The sequence below is a fragment of the Benincasa hispida genome, chromosome 5 (genome assembly GCF_027475165.1).
Source record: "Benincasa hispida cultivar pf3 chromosome 5, pf3_genome.v1.1, whole genome shotgun sequence".
NCBI lineage: Eukaryota > Viridiplantae > Streptophyta > Magnoliopsida > Cucurbitales > Cucurbitaceae > Benincasa > Benincasa hispida.
This window is the reverse complement of record NC_143482.1, coordinates 58,537,430-58,555,494: the sequence shown is the minus strand read 5'-3', so window position 1 is coordinate 58,555,494 and position 18,065 is coordinate 58,537,430. Positions and strand designations below refer to the sequence as shown.

The 18,065-nt window shown below is 33.1% G+C and overlaps 1 protein-coding gene across 1 annotated transcript; it reads left to right on the top strand.

Moving 5' to 3' along the window:
- The first annotated feature begins 5,614 nt into the window (after positions 1 to 5,614).
- Positions 5,615 to 11,686, top strand: LYM2 (lysm domain GPI-anchored protein 2 precursor). The gene is made up of 4 exons (XM_039032026.2): positions 5,615 to 6,710; positions 10,027 to 10,147; positions 10,268 to 10,479; positions 11,300 to 11,686. The coding sequence occupies exons 1-4, from the start codon at positions 6,053 to 6,055 to the stop codon at positions 11,401 to 11,403; spliced, it is 1,095 nt and encodes a 364-aa protein (XP_038887954.1). The 5' UTR covers positions 5,615 to 6,052; the 3' UTR covers positions 11,404 to 11,686.
- Positions 11,687 to 18,065: the final 6,379 nt, after the last annotated feature.

Sequence of the window (18,065 nt, the reverse complement as noted above, 5' to 3'; positions counted from 1 at the left end):
TTGACTCTTTTCATTTCATCTTACTTATTGCTTTCATCTTCTCATTTGATTAAGTATTGGTTTTGTAAAGACAATCAGTTTCTTTATAAATTCACATATTTGATCTATCATACTTTGCCAATGTTTATTTCTTGTTTATGTCGGATGCATCTATAACTTCATGTAAAATTCCATTTCGAACGCTTAAACCAACTAAATCAATTGGTAAAAGCAGCTTTAGCTTAAATTATTCGAGAGTTGTAAATATCTTAAGTGTACTTAAATAACCACTTAGGATATTTCTACAATAGTTACAACGCAAGGCCTGCATTAGCTTTAATTTGAATCCCTGAGTTCAACCCTAGACTTACCAGGAACTTGAGTTGGATTTATACTTGGATCTGAGTCAGGAAAACTTGAACGTCTATAGAAGAGTGTCATGCGTCCTGTTGCACATCATTAACGCATCAACGTGTCACTAACACATCATAAACGCATCAACGCATCATTCATATTTACACTTATTCTTCTAATTACTTTATACAATACACTCCTAAGCTTGAATCACGAAATCAACGAACAGTAAGCACTCTAATTCGTTAATTTTGGCAGAGACTAAAGCATGCTCATCAATTACAAGAGGGTTTGAAGTCATACCTTTGTAGAACTTCTTAAGATCTTGATTTTCAGCTGTTATCTTCTCCGAAACTTGCTGTGAACCACCTCAAGATCTTTCCCACTATACTTTTGGAGCTTTAGAATGAGTTGTAGAACTCAAAACTAGCCTGAACGAAAGGAAACTTGGAGAGAAGCTCACTGCTACAACCCACTTGAAGAACAATTTCTTCAGCTCGAATTTTTTTGTAAAATCTCTTTGGATGCATGCCTCAATTTCACTCCAATCTTCTTTATTTATTGTAGGCTATCATGCAAAGAAGATGGTTGCATGAGATGCAACTCATGCTTGGAGTTATTGAAGCCTAACTTAGTGGGTTTGGTGTGAGCAAGTTGAAGATGATAATGGAAAAAACCAAATTTCCATTTTGTGTCATTTTTCAAAACCAAATGATTTCTAAAAATCAATTTGATTTCAAATCTTGAAAATATTATTAATTTTGTAAAATTAATTTTCTAATAAAATTAATAAATAATTCTTCTAATTAATTTAATATCAAATATTAAATTAATTTTATACAAATTCACCTTCATATATTTAAATCATATTTAAATATAAATTCTCCTATTCTGTTTAATTCTAATTTGAACATTTCAAATTAACTTATCACGCTACTCTAAAGCTAATCCATTTACGAGCTAGTAGGAGGACCTTGCGGACCTACAGATCATGAGCTCCAACAATCCAAGATTAATTACTCATTATACGGAATTAACCCTCATTCGTTAACTAATGAGTCACTCCACTAAAGCCCATAGTTGAACTCCTCTCATTGTAGATATATTATGTCCGCTTGATATAACCATGATCAGTAAGTCGATCCTTCACAGGTCGTTCGTAAACACAGTTGAGTCAAGATCATCATTTTACCCTGTGAATATATCTCGTTCCTTAAGTTCCCACTAACCTTCTAATGAACAATTTGATTCATAATACTTATGAATCAAGTCCTTTCTCTATCATGAGAAGGCAGGGCCCCAATTATTCAAAACCTGGAATCAGTACTTAAGAGAACAACTTATCTGCTAACCCTAAATCGGGTAGGAGTGAATTCCATCTTGTAGGACTATGTCCTCAGCTATTCATCTAGTCTTATCCCCAAAATGGAAGGCTTATTGAGCAGTGCTGTCGGACTACTCTCACCCATGCAGATCAAAGGATAATCCCAAACAAACAAGAGTTCATAGCTAGCTCAGGATTTAAGATCGGGTTAAGTTACCTAAAATGAAATAGTTAGTTTTAATAGTAAACGGTTGTTATAAAGAAAAGTGACTATTTTTTGGTCCAGTCTATATGCAAACTCAGTGCATAGGATGCCCCCACTCACATGTCTCTACATGAATGATCTATGAATCACATCATTTGTATTATCTACAAAATGGGTCGCATCCAATAGTGTTATCAAGATGAGATACTCAATTTCATCCATATACTTATTAGACCATTTAGGCTATATACTATTAACTTATCCTGTTTATGTCACCACATAAAGTTAAAGTATTCACACTATAGTCATTGATATGTTTATTGGATTTTCATATTAGAATGAAAAAACAACAACTTTATTGAATAAGTTACTCAAAAATATTTTATTGATAAATAGAATGTTTAACACGAACTGCGCGAACTGCAAGTTCTAGGACATTCCCAATAGGGGGATTCGATTAAAAAATTCATGACAGAGTATGAAAATATAAATCAACAACAGAAAAAGAAGAAAAAGAAGATGATCACGAAATTCATAAAGAAAAATTAGGAATCAAAAGTTTTAATTTCTCTTTGGTTTTTCATTTTATTTAATTATATTCTTGCAAGAACGGTAGTGAATTAATTGTTGTTCATTACTTACAAAAAAAAAAGACAAAAAGGGGAAAAACTTTTAAAATTAAAAGAAAATATTGCAATCTATATTTTATTCACAATACAAATATGGATAGAATTATTGAATAAAAAAATTTCAAAACAAAAATAACCATCATAAAAGCATAGTATTTAGAGTTAAAAAAACTGCACCAGATACCCTAAACATATGAACTCAACTCTGCACCCCAATCACAGACATATGAACTCATACCAAATAACTCTACACTCCAAACGCAGACATATAAACTTCACAAATGTATGAACTTCACAGACATATGAACTCCAGACGTCATATCGCAACTCAACGCCGCAAATAACCCCTAAATTTTTTGGATATGACCGAGAATGAATGAAAGTAGTATACAATGTTTTCATATTACTGTTGTATTAGATTTTTCTTAAACTAGTAATAAATATTTTTATCAATACTAACAATTAACAATATATTTAACTTCAAGCATTATCATACGTGTCACAAGGTGAATGTGATGCAGAGCAGCCGATCTTCTCTTTTAATGGTCTTTTACAATAAAAGAGTTTTGGAATCACCACCAATCATATTAAATGTGTGATTGATCACCTAATTTTAAAAATATATCTGTACTAGATTATGCAAATTCAGATGAGTAATATGTAAGTGCAATTACTAAGTCCAATGCGCTCTTCCTCTAAACACATAAAAAAAAATAATTTTTAATAATTTTTTTTAAAAATAAATGAAAGCACCCAAGCTTTTTCCAATTCAGATTTGAGTTTGAGAGTTATTTGTGTAAAGGGAAGATGTTAACACCCTAAACACCCACGAAGACAACTACCAAATTTATCTTTTATTATTCAATTAAAAAAAATCATAAAAATCTTGTCATTTTGCTTTGTTTTTAAAATGTCTAATGTTTATTAATTTATATTTAAGAAATAAAACATAAATAAACAAGTGTGAGTGGGATTAGAACCATTAAAAAGATTGAAAATTTATTTTAAATTCCCAAAATAATTTCCTATACCTCAAAAAATATTTGAAAATCAAGCATTTGAATTTTCTAATTCCATCATCAGTTTTTTATGAGAAATTTTAGGTATTTAAGGAATTAATAAAATTTAAAAAGAGAACGATCTCATTTTTAATTAAGAATTGTTATTGATTATTGAAATTCAATTTAATAAATTACAAAAATCCAGAAAATGAACACTACTCCATCGTCAGTGTTTGGTGAGATTCATGTATTTAAAGAATTAATAAATTTTAAAAAGATAACGATACACAGTCTCATTTTCAATTAATAAATGTTATTCACACTACACCTTGAAGCTTGATGCTTGATTCAAGATTTATACAAATATATACAAACTTTTTCTTAGTGCAACAACTTCAGGGATGAAGGATTGAATCTTTAACCAGACTTGAAAGGAATGCATGTCAATGCCCTTGAGCCAAGCTTTGGCATACATAACTAACTAATGCAATTAATATGACATGTGTAATTGATATCCAAATTAAATCTAAGGTAGAAATTAAATAATACTAATAGTATTTTCTTTTAGAAAAACCAACAATATATCAAAAAAATACATAGTGTGAGATCAATATTAAATCAAATAAATCAAATATAATAAATAAAAGAATATCTCATGAAATAACATAAACTAACAACAAAATCTCATTGGACTTGGTAAATGTAAATTCCTTTACTCTTCTATGACACTACATAAAATTAATAGTAGTGTTTCCCATGCATGATTCTCTTGTAATGGAAAAAAAAAAAGTGTGACAATTCACTTGGGATAATTGAAAAATATGGAGAATTTTCCTCCTCCTCTCCACCCTCACACATAAGTAAAATTAGGACACCAGAGATCCTTAATATTAGAAAATTATAGTTATTTTGAAATTTATTAAAAAAAATAGTTATTTTGAAATTTATTATTCAAATATTGTTATTTTTATGATTCTGTCTCAAGACGAGGTCTATGATCTTTTTATCAAGAGATGAGATCATTAAATTTATTTTAAAAAGATAAAATTACATAGAATCTATAAAAAGATAGACCTCATTTCTTCATTCAAACAACAATATTTTTCTAATAAGTTTCAAAACAACTCTATTTTCTTAATAAGTTGAAAAGAATGACCGTTTTTAAATATAGAAAAATAGGTCAAAATATTTATAAAATATGACAATTTTAGAACTATTAATGATAGACGTTCAGTGATATTGCTAGACACGGATAGAAGTAAGACATCAGTATCTATAAGTGTCTATCGTATAATTCAAAAATTTTGTTATATCTTGAAAATATTTTCAACATTTTTACTATTTGAAATAATTTCACTTAAAAAAATATAATATTAATTAAAAAAATCATCCTCCGAGAATGAGGGGAGAATGTGAAGAAGAAGTGGGGAGAATATGCAAAAGTGATGATGAAGAGAGTGTGTGGAGAGGAAAATAAGGTGGCGACAAAAGTTGAGAAAAATTAAGAAATCATTGCTAAAATTAATTAAACTTTCATTATTAAAAAAGTTTTTTTTTAACCAAATTTTGGCAATAATAGATGGTGAAAATTCTCATTTAAGAAAAAACAAAAAGAGATGATCAAATGAAAAATAAAAATATAAGTCAGGTAAAATACGATATACATCTATAATATGAAAAATTGAGAAGTTAATAATCTATTCAATCAAAAGTTAAAGTAGCGTTGAATGACACAATTTTATAAAGTAAAAGGAAAAAAAATTAAGATTAAATTACAAATTTAATCTATGGACTTTTATGTTTGTGTCTATATAACAAGTGTTTAATATGCATCTGTTTTTTAAAAACGGTTTAAATCGATGATCCAAATTCTTTCAAAATGACTACTATGTTTTTTTTCCTTTACAACTTACGACTCCATGAAAAAGAGCATAGGTAATTTAGAAAATTTTCTTTTAAAGTTTTCATAAAAAAAAAATAATATAGTCAAAGTCAGAAATTATATGACCCAAATTTCATGATCGTAATATTATTTGATACTACTTTTAAAGATAAAGATGTATAACCTTTTGCTTCTGTTACTCTTTTTATATTCATATAATACAACGATACTTTCACACGTGAAAACTTTTTCTCCTATATTCTCGATAGAAAAACATCCACAAGTGATGTGTGGATGAACAAAAATTTATTTTTAATTACTTTCAAAATGAAAATTTAGACGAGAAATTTGGTTATTAGTACCAAAAAAATAAAAAACTCAATTATTACGTGGGAAAGAACTTTCGTCCTAATTCGATTTTCTCAGAAATTTCTCACAGCTCACAGGTACTATAGAAAGGCTTCCTTGGACTCTTCAATGGCGGCTTCTACTTCTTTCCTCACTAACATTTAAATTTCTCCCTCTAAAGTCCTTATCCTTACCCCGCGTACACGCTACACCAGAGTGGCCCACTTCGACTTTTCCGTTTTCCCCACTCCAAAACCGCGTTTCCCCTAACGTCAATCCGCCATTAATACCCTAACAAAACCTTGCAACTTCGAAGAGAAGAAGACAACTATGGCTTCTGGAGCTGGAACCATCCTTTTCAAAGTACTCGTTTTCTCCGCCATCGCCGCCGTATCCGTAGCTCAGACACCACCGCGGTTCAACTGCAGCTCCACCTCAAAATGCCACTCTCTGATCGACTACATTCCCCCAAACGCCACCACCATCGCCGCCGTACAAAGCCTTTTCCAGGTCAAACACCTCCTCTCATTTCTCGGCGCCAACAACCTTCCGACCAACACCCCGTCGAGTTTTCCCTTACCGGCGTCTAGGAAGATCAAGATTCCGTTCAACTGCAATTGCGTCAACGGGACTGGTCTCTCCGATAAGCGTCCGATTTACAAAGTCAAGAGCGGCGATTCGCTCGACAAAATAGCGGAAGTCACTTTCGCGAGACTTGTCACGTTCCAGCAAATCGCGTCAGCAAATGGACTTCCGGATCCGAGTAAAATTGAGCTAGGGCAAGAGCTGTGGATTCCTCTGCCGTGTAGCTGCGATGAAGTGGATGGAAACAGAGTAGTCCATTACGGACATTTGGTGGAAACTGGAAGCACCGTATCGGCGATTGCCGGAAGGTTTAATGTCTCGGAGGAGACGATCTTGAAGCTGAATGGAATTGCAGATGCAAGAACTCTTCAAGCTTCTCAAGTTCTTGACATTCCTCTTAGAGGTTTTTTTTTTTCCCCTTTCTTCCTCTTCTTCGTTTCTTCGTTTCTCGTTACCTTTAGGTTGAGTCTGAAATTGATGACATGATTTTTGATGAATTTGCACAAATTTAGGTGAAATTTAGGGTTAAATTGGCTTAGTTCTAAATCCATTTCGCTTTGTGATGTTTCGTTTGTTCATCCAATTTAATTCTCAAGTATAATTAGGGTTAAGAGTGAAAGAAGAAAAGTCGATTGGCCTTTTTTTAAAAATTAATTATTTATTTATTTATTTTAAATTTCTTGTTATATTTCCAAAAATAAAAAAACCCAAACTTGTTTTCTTTTTTTCAAAATACCCCTATTCCTTCAATAATTACTATATTAATCTCGACTTTTTGTAAAGGTGTCGAGACTACCTAAGAAATTCAATACTCCCACACTATTTTATATCACCGCCACATCTATTTCAAGTTCTAATTTTCATCCATCAAATTTCTTATAATTTAAAAACTTTTATGAAAGGTTGAGTTCTTTTGAAAGAACACTAAACAAAAGCAAAAAATTTAAGGGTATTTTTTCTTTTTGTGATTTAGCATTTATAGTAATTAAGGCCTGTTGGGTAGGGAATAAATTTGAAAACAAGTTGTATTTCATGTTTTCATATATGTGTTTGGTAGAATAATAAAAAAATAGATTTAAATTTAAATAATTGTTTAAAATATGATCGATAGCATATTTATAAATCATAAAATAATTGAAGTAGTTAACCAATAAGTATTGGTTGAGGATAAACTACTATTAGTTTATGTATGGAGATGTTTTATGTTAAAAAATCTATAATTATTACTTTATAATATTTTATATCATTTATAATACATTGCATGATACATATTTTACTTTATAAAAAGTGACTTGAGTTTATAACATGTATTGATAAATATTTTCATCTTTATTTAATATAATTCATATTAGTTTTTAGAAGTTTGATTACAAACTTCGAAAAAACATAATTTAGGTTGCTGCAAACCTCATATTTGCTTAACTCAAATATGAAAAAATAAAACAAAATCTGAATGGCCAAATAAACCGCCCTTAGATATCCTAATTAATTTTAAAAAATGAAAAAAAAATCCTTATCTTTTATTGTTGTCGATTTTGTTTTAAAGAAAAAAAGGTTTCTAAAGCCCTGTTTACTGTTTTCTAAGATTTTAAGATGCTTCTAAAAATAAAAATAGAATAATTAAAGTTGTTGTCATAAATTAAAATATATATATACACAACTAATCAATATTTAATTATTTTCTAATATGCTGTTTTTAAATTTTGAGATTTCTTTTTCACGTATTTAAAATTTTGAGAATTAAAAGATTATATATAAAAAATAAAATTTAGAAGGTAAAAATTTGCCTGAATTCTTTGCCTATTTCTTCCCTGGCAAAATATCTATAATTTTTAAGATAGGTTGAGGGTTCAAATCTCCATTTTAAGTATTTGTAATTTTATGTTCCAAAATAATATAAAACAAGACAGGAGAGAAACATCAAACACTAGATCAATTCTCCATCTAGAATAGAATAAAAAAAATAAAATAAAATAAAACAATTTCATCGTAAACCAGAGCTGTTATTTTGTCGTGTCTATTGGTCAATCTCAGGACACTTTTTTTTATTCATAAGTCTATAGAGTTCTTAATGATCCAAGGTTGTATCTTACAATCCTGATATTTAGGATTTCTTTGTCCTCCTGTTGAATTTGGGATAATGACTGCACTTGACTTTTGAGTACTTAATTAATTGATGATGCCTGAGACAATACGTAGTTTAGTTGTTTTATATGAGTAGACAGTTCGTTGTCACCCTGAGTTGCCCATGCCACATGGCTGATGTCGTCTCACTCTATTTAACTAGATAATCTATTCAAAAAAGCCACCACAATATGACTAGCATTTTGCACTATTGGATATAGGAGAGAAAAATTGTAAAAGTACTTTGAATTTTAAATTTGTATGTAGTGATTATTAGAGAGCATGCAAAATTTGAAATTCAAATTCAACGATTATTAAGGGGCAACCATTCATTGAATAGTTTTTCTTTTTAAATTTTAGAGGTAGGTTTGGTTCTTGCAGGGAATCAAATGCTCAATGGAAGGTCGGTTAATTTTGGTGTTTAGTCAATGAAGAGAGAGAAAATAGACAAAGTTTTTGGATAAGAGACAATTTTATTGATAAAATGAAAAATTCGAAGATATCCAAGAGTACAAAAAGAATCAATCAAATGGTATACAAAAGATGTTTCCAATTAGCCGTAAGAAAAGAAAAACTATGGCTTTTCAAAGCCCGTATAACTTTACAAAAAAAAGTTGAAGAGAGAGAAAACAGACAAAGTAAAATAAATAAATATATATATGTGTGTGTGTATATATATATATATATATATATATATAAACCAAGGTGGTAGAGAAAAGTCGATGTCAACTGATTACAACCATAGAGCGGAGTGGTGGATAGACTGGGAGTTCCTTTTTTCTTTTTATTATTATTATTATTATTTATTTTTTTTGTGATGGAGGGATTTGGAAGTTGCTTTATATTTTTATTTATTTGACTCATCACTAAAAGCTCTTGATTGCTTGTGAAGAATAACGTTACTATCCTATCCATCCAAATAAGAGAGACATCATTAAAAGTAGACCATTTCTGAGAGTGGTGCACTCTTTTTTGTTGAGGTAGTAGTGAGGACCTGTTGGTACACTCTTGGTAACAATGTGTGTTGATGACTTGGATCATACTATCTAGAGCTGTAATTTCGCTTGCTCGATTTAAGCGATATTCTGTGTTAGTTATGCTCAATGCAGAGACCATCATTGTGTGCTGGTGGAGGTCCTTTACATTCTGCCCTTTCATATATAATATGCTAGTTCTTTTTGCAATTTTGCGGGACTCATGGCTTCAGAGGAATACTAGGACTTTTTAGTGGAGCTGCAATTTTGGTTTGTCTATTTTAATAGGTAATAGTTTTGTTGTCTAATAGTAATAGCTAACCCTTGTTCATGATCATCCACAAAAACTATCATCAACTTTCTCGCCAAACTGCTGCTAGACCATAATGTCCGCGTCAATATGTTAGAATATTATGCCATTCATTTAATGGGACCGTGAGAGGAAATTGTTTACAAGTTGACATATCACTGAAGATCTGCCATATCACTGAAGATCCTTTATATTTGTTCAACAGATACACTTTTTGTCGTAGTTTCGTCATTACCATATCACTGAAGATCCTTTATATTTGTTCAACAAATGCCTACCATGAACTTAACTGTTCTGAGTTCTATCTGCAGCTTGTTCATCAGCGATCAGGGAAGACTCTTTAGACTTCCCATTCCTTCTCTCAAACGATACGTACGATTACACGGCCAACAACTGTGTGTTGTGTCAGTGTGATGCTGCAAAAAACTGGATGTATGTTCCACACTGAATAATTTGTTTGTTGAGAAATGAAAACTTGTTGGATCTGAACTGAATGTAGCTAGAGCTAGAGCTAGTGAGCTTACTTTTTTTGTGTGTGTTTTCTTTTGTCAGTCTTGACTGTAAGCCATCACAGTTGAAGGCATCCTCAATGAAATTATCGAATTGGTCATCATGCCCAGCCATGGCATGTGAAGGCAACAATTTTCTCCTTGGTAACTCAACATCTTCTGGTTGCGACTCCACTACTTGTGCCTATGCTGGTTTCTCTAAACAAACCATCTTCACAAATATTTCCACTCTCAACACTTGCCCTTGGCCTGAAGGTGAGCTCTAAACTTGACTTTAATTAAAGCATTTCAGTTTTTACAAACCCCAGCCTTTAATGCCTTCGAAGCTAGTACTTATTAGGTTAAATTATATAAAAAACTTCAAAGAACTTTGGGGTAGATTTCAAATTATACCCATTGACTTAGAAAATTTTTGTTTCTACCCTTGAACATTGAAATTTGTTTAAAAAGAATATCCTTGAACTTTGAAATTTTTCCGTAGAATATCTTTTCTATTAAAATAAATTATGAAAATTTATACTCGAAATCATCGTCATTGAAAGTAACATGAAAGTACTATTGAAACAGGTTGAAAGTAGGCTACATGTGCTTTGTTTTTTAAGGTCAAAAGCATCTTAAACTAAAGTGTTTTGTGAGAAAATACTTTACAGTGTTTTTGGTCTAAGGGTTTGGTCGAGAAGCACTCTTAAAAACGCATGACCACGCATCAAAATCAATTGATTGTTTGAGCATTGTTGTTACTTTCACCAAAGAAAAAAACTCCTAAATACACACTTTTATGTTGCGACAATGATATGATATCTGATTAAAAACAATGATTAAAATATCCGTACATATATCGTATGATTTGATTTTCATATCTGGATTTAATGGATATCTCCGATATCTCTTAAAAATATTCATAAATTTAAAAACATATCATCAATTAGTCATTAGTCACCATTAGAGGATGAAATCTCTACAGATAACCAATACCCCCACCCCACCCCACCCCTCTACTCAAAGCTTTTAGTTTGAACACTTCTCCTTCACTACACTCATCATCTGGAATATGATTGTTTCCATGTATATGCAGATAACGGAAACGGCGCTTCGAGGATGGGTTCACAAGGTTTGAATTTGGCCTATCTCGTCGCCTTTACACATGTACTGGCTTTTGGTCTTCTTCTCATTCAGTAAGAAGTATAATTTCCTTGTATGCTGCTGTAGAGAGAGAATCACAATGTACGTAGATTCTTAATGTTCTGTATTTATCACAGAATAGCCATCTTTGTTTTCTTTTTTTTTTTTCCCTCGTTTTTAACGTTAATAAGTCGATTTGAAATAAATCTCTTCGTGGCCGGAAATCGTGAAAATGGATGAACTGTATTAGAAGAGATGTATGATATGGATGTGAATTTGATTTTGATCTGTAATGTTGAACAATTTTAAGTGCAGTTGATGATTGTAATTTGTTGTGCCATAAGTTTGTGGTAAGAATCTTGTTGTAGGAATGAGAATGAGGCTAAATAAATACTATTGGCGTAAATGTAATCAGCAATTTGTTTATTTCCAGGGGGAAAAAAAGCTATTTGTATTCCAATATTGGACTATAACACTTGGTTTCAAGTATATCTGTAAACACATTCCAAAATAAATCATATAATCATGATGTATATGATATATATTTATATTTTTTAGTATATTATCAATATATTCGACATATATTTGAAATTTCAATCATTGATTTTGAGTTAGGAATATAAAAGACTTATTATGATGTTAATATGAAATTAAATATTTGAAAATTTTATTGATAAGAGATAAATTAATTAATGATATTTTTTTAAAAAAAAATCTTATAATTAATAGTAAATATGAAAATGATATATTTTTATTTTAAAATATTATAAAATTAAAAGATAAGTGAATATCAAAAGATTAAAAATGTCCCAAAATATTTTTAAAATAATTATGAAACATTACTAAGTTTTATGACCCTTATCGAAATATTGGTTAGATAGTAAACTAATCCCTTAAATCTTTCTTACATAAGTATGTGATTATTATCATATATGTTTTATATAAATTAGCCCATTAGAATCTTTAATTACTCTTTTCTTATTTAGGGACTGTTTTGGGACTTGAGTTGAGATAGGATGTCTGAAGTTTATATATTTGTAGAGTTCAAATGACTGTGTTTAGGATGCAGAGTTAGTTGATCTGAGTTCATATGTTTATGTTTTGGGTAGAGAGTAGTTGGTCTAAGTTCATATGTTTGTATTTTGGGTGCAGAGTTGAGTTCATATATCTGGGTATCTGGTGCAGCTTTTTGAATTCTAAATAATCTGCTTTTCTAATTATTATTTTTGTTTTGAAATTTTTTTATTCAATTACTCATCTTTGTTTGAATAGAACATGGATTGCAATTTGTTTTCTTTAATTTCTAAAGCTTTTCTTTCTTTCTTTCTTTCTTTCTTTCTTTTTGGTAATAAATAGCAATTGCCCAATATGATTAAATAAAATGAGAGACCAAAGAGAAATTAAAACTTTTGATTCCTAATTTTTCTCCATGAGTTTCATCAACGTCTTCTTCTTTGTATTCTTCTTCCTATTGTTGTCATGTATTTTACTCTTTTATGATTTTTTTTAATTGAAACCCCCCATCATCTTAGCAGCCAATGAAATGCCACCACATTTCTTCAACAATTTCATTTTCAATTCCTCCAAATTTGGAGGAGCATTAGAGAACAAATTTCTATTTTTCATTGATTCTTGCTAGAAAATGTTATAGGAAAAAATTCTCCATTTTATGGTTTTTTTTTTGTTATATGTTACATATTTTTCAACTACATATGCACTTTTCCAAATATTCTTAGCACCTATTTGATATGTGAATTCAATTAAATAAAAATATATTTTACAAATTTCTACATATAAATATCACACTTAATTGTAGACAATACGATTATTTACATAACTAGCAACCCTACAACGTACTTTAACAGCCATCAGTCTTATAATAGTCGGAAGTGGTTGTCAAAGTTGATTGTCGAAAATAATTTTCACTGGAGTATATAGTCAGAGACGACAGTCAGAGCTTGAAGTTGGTTGCATGAAGGTGGTATTAGAGTTTATTGCAGAAGTTTGTCATCGGAGGTGGTTGTCAAAGTCTAGGATTGGTCATCAGAGTTGCTCGCTCGAAGGTGGTCATAAAAAGTTGATCATCGTAAGTGATTTTCATAAGAGTTTTGTAGTTAGAGGTGATTGTCGGAATTGGTCATCGAAGTTTGTTGTCAGAGGTGATTGCTAGAGCCTGAAATTGGTTTTTGGAGTTGGTCCCGTGAAGGTGGTCATCGGAGTTGGGTCATCAGAGTTTGTCATCAGAGGTGGTTGCCATAGTTTGAAATTGGTCATCAGAGTTGGTCGCGCGAAGATGGTTGTCGGAGGTAGTTGTCGAAGCTCGAAATTGGTCATCGGAGTTTTCATCAGGGGTGGTTGTCGGAGCCCGGAGTTAGTTGTCGGAGTTGTCATCGAAGGTGGTTATTGGAGCTTGGAGTTGGTTCCCGAAGTGTGACAGCGATAGTTGCCATAAATGGTCGTAGGTTGAGCCATTGAAAATATTGGAAGAATTGAGAGTTGAGGTGAATTGGTATTATATCAACTCAATTCAACTCAAGTTGGTGAGCTAAACACCCTCTTATAATTTTCCTTACTTGTATTGTCTTTTGTGTATATATATACACTTGTATTCCTCTTTGTAAAGTAACAATAGTTCAATAAAATATTCAAGTTTACATATGGTATCAGAGAAGGTTTTAACCAAACTCCCGTCCTCGCCTCCCTCATCAGATCCAACCATCGTGTCCCTCATCAGACTAGAATCGATCGGTCCCACGCGTCTGCCCATCAACGCTCTGTCCTCTCAGATCTGGTTGATCTAGCCAAGATGTTCACAACGTGTTCGAATTCAACAAATCCAACCCAAACTTCCATGCAACCAAGCTCCCAAGTTAGATCTAGTTCTCCGACGTTCAGATTTGCAAGCAAGCTCCCTTGTTCAGTTTCTAGCTTGTAGCCATCGTCTGTGTTAAGCACCTGCACTGCTTAAATCTCCCAGATTCGGTCATCCTCTGTTAGATCCACTACCCAGTTCGCTTGGTTCCGCTCTGATCTTCCGTGCATATATTTGTCGCCTTGTGGTGATGTGCCCAGATTAATCTACCCATTTCTCTTAGACCAGTTTGGCCCACTCAGACCGATTTGATCCATTCAGATATGTTCGAGCCACTCATATTAGTTCGGTCCACCTAGACCAATTCCGCTCAATTCAGCCAGATCAGTTTGCTTTGATCTGATTCACTTGCATGTTTGACTCTACTATTTGGTCTTTGTTTATGATGACCATACTGAAGGAAATCGAACATGAGGATTTCCATGAACAACGGAAAGATCATTCCAAATTACAATCATATATGAACTTTACAATTACAGTCATAAACAGAAACATTCGGTTATGCATTAATTATAGAAATTACAGCATGATACTATAAATGATCAAAGAGAAATGCTACACACATTTGTAGACTCATCGCCAAGCTCCTTGATCACGAACGCTCGAACACAACAACCTCAAATGCTCGTCCAACGTGACCGTTACACTGCACGAACACCGCGCACTCGAACTCAGCGATCGCCTTGGTCACGAACACCCCAACTACACGAACGACCTTCATAGAACCTCGACGGTGTCGAGTTGGGTATGACACCACCAAGAAGGCTACCTTTGTATTCTCGGTGTGAGAATCCAGAGGGTGGGCTCTGTGTGGACTTGGTTTGAGGCAGAAGACAGAAGAAACAACAATCGTGTAAACGATTGGGCAAGTGAGAAAAGGCAGAACTTGTCGTATAGGTCGATGGCCAATCATTTAACAAAAGCTAAGCGATCATCTAGCAAAAGCTATGCGATCGTTTAGCTCATCGCTTAGCTAAGTGTCTGTCTTCTACAAACACTATACGATCGTTTACCTTATCCAAGTTGTTGCTTAGTAAATCATGTTTACTTGACAACTTCCGTGAGAATATTTCCGAGAGAGGAAATCTAAAAAATTTCCTTTTCTTTTCTTACTAAAATTAGGAAAACATTTTTCCTTTTAACTCACAGTTACCATGAAACCATTAATAACCTTCCACTTAATTGGTTATTAGAGAAAAAGAATTAATTATCCAATAATTAATATTATTATAAATATAAATGATAACAACTCATCATACCATATTTATAACCTATAGTTTTAATATTTCATTATAACTCTTTTTCTATTCCATGGTACTTAATATAAATCTCATTTACATTAATCATTCACTAGATGTATCTCAAACACCATACCGATCATATCATATATAATCGAATTACCTCTTGTCAATTTGAACATTCCAAATCAACACCAAGAACTGATCCTCAACTGAATCCATTGAGCTACCAAGGGGATCTTATGAACTTGTAGTTCGAAGCTCCAATGGTACGTGAATAACTAACTAAACTCTTTATTCATGGGATCCACCATCCTTTAACTACCAGCCACTCCACTAAAGACCAACAGTTGAACTCTCTTTATAACAGATATATTATGTGTCCATCTTAACCGATCAGTAGTGCGACAACCCTTCACAGATCGCTCGTAAGTACAGTTCGGCCAATAACCATTATGCCCATGTAGTTACATCTAACTTCTTAAGTACCACTGATCCCTCTAATGAACATTACTATGACTTAGTCCTCTCTTCCAAAGAGAAGCTATGGCCACTATGTTCAAGCCCTGGAATCAGCCTTTAAGGGAACAATCTCTCTACTTATTCCTACTTGGGGAAAGAAGTGAATTTCATCTTGTATAAGTGAGTTTCCAGCTCCCAGATCAGACAAGTCCCCAAAAAAGTAGGCATGTTGAGTTGGCAATCTGGCCACTCTCACCCATACTAATCAAATGACCGCCCTCAAAGGCAGGAGTTCCCAAAACACAAAGGATTGAGGTCGTGTCACCTATGGTCGTTTAGGTGAGATGTAAGTCTCTAGTATCAACGACGTTATATACAGAGTCTAGTCATCTCGTGGTCCGGTCTTATACAAACTCTTTGTATAGGACACCCCCGCTCACACATCTCCACATGAATGATTAAAATCTACCATCTGTAGTAGTTATAACACTTGCAAACCTCTACAAAGCGGGTTGTATCCGTAGTGTCACCAGGATCAGGTATCCCACCTTAATTCTTATATTATAAACCTATTTAGGTTATCACTTAAGTCATGATCAACTTGTATATCACATATACATGCTTAAGTTTACATAAGATAACCATGGAGCTTTGTTTTGGATATGAGTAAATGCCAGAATGAAATAACAGTTATTTTGTTCATCAAATAATGTGTACCATTACAAACAATGAGACTCCGGGAGAATTAGGACACAAGTCCAAACAATCTCCCATTTGTCCTAATTACTCGGGAAATTAATGTACAATACAATATAAAACATGTACAATATACAATAAACTAGGGTATACCCCAGTATCATCTTTCACTTGCCCTAGACAAGATGTCGCATGTCCCGTAGACCCAGACTCTTCAGGTGACCCTCGAACACTTTAGCCATGAGAGCCTTTGTAAAGGGATCGACAACGTTGTGCTCCGATGCGATTTTCGTGACTATCACATCACTGCGATGCACAATCGCCCTGATCAAGTGGTATTTCCGTTCTATGTGCTTACCCCGACGATGACTCCGAGGCTCCTTTGAATTTGCCACAACCCCGTTGTTATCACAATAAAAAGTGTAGCAAATCCATATTTGGAACAACTTCCAAATCTGAAAGGAATTTCCTTAGCCAAACAACCTCTTTAGCTGCTTCACAAGCGACTACGTATTCGACTTCCATAGTGGAGTCCGTGATGCATCCTTGCTTGATGCTTCACCACACTATAGCCTCTTCATTCAGAGTGAAAACTGACCCCGATGTCGATTTGCGAGAAACTCTATCGGTCTGAAAGTCAGAGTCTGTGTATCCTATAAGGATCAGATCCTTATCTCCATACACAAGCATGTAGTCCCTCGTTCTTCGAAGATACTTAAGAATCGTTTTAACTGTTGTCCAGTGATCAAATCCTAGATTGGACTGATATCGACTGACAACCCTACTGCATAGCAAATGTCGAGTTTGGTACACAACATTGCATACATTAAGATTTCTACAGCTGAAACATAGAAAATCTGTCTCATCTTCTCAACCTCTTGAGGTGTCTTAGGATATTGATCCTTAGACAAAACGAGTTCATGCCTGAAGGGTAACAAACCCCTCTTGGAATTCTGCATCCTGTACCTGATCAACATTTGATCAATGTACGATGCTTGAGACAGGGCTAACCGTTTGTTCTTATGATCCTGAATGATCTGGATCCCTAAACATACAGTGCCTCACCCAAATATTTCATTTGGAACTGGGCAGCTAGCCATTTCTTAATGTCAGTCAGATACCCTGCATCATTCTCAATGAGTAGGATATCATCCACATACAGTACTAGGGAAGCTACTGAATTGTTGATGATCTTCTTGTAAACACAAGGCTCATCAACGTTCTGATCAAAGCCAAATGACTTGACTGCAGAGTCAAATCTGATGTTCCATGATCTAGATGCTTGTTTCAACCCAAAAATGGACCTATTAAGCTTGCAAACTTTTTGCTCTTGATCTGGAACTATGAACCCCTCTGGTTAAGTCATATAGATGGTCTCCTCAAGATTACCATTAAGAAAGACAGTCTTGACATCCATTTGCCATATTTCATAATCATAAAATATGGCTATA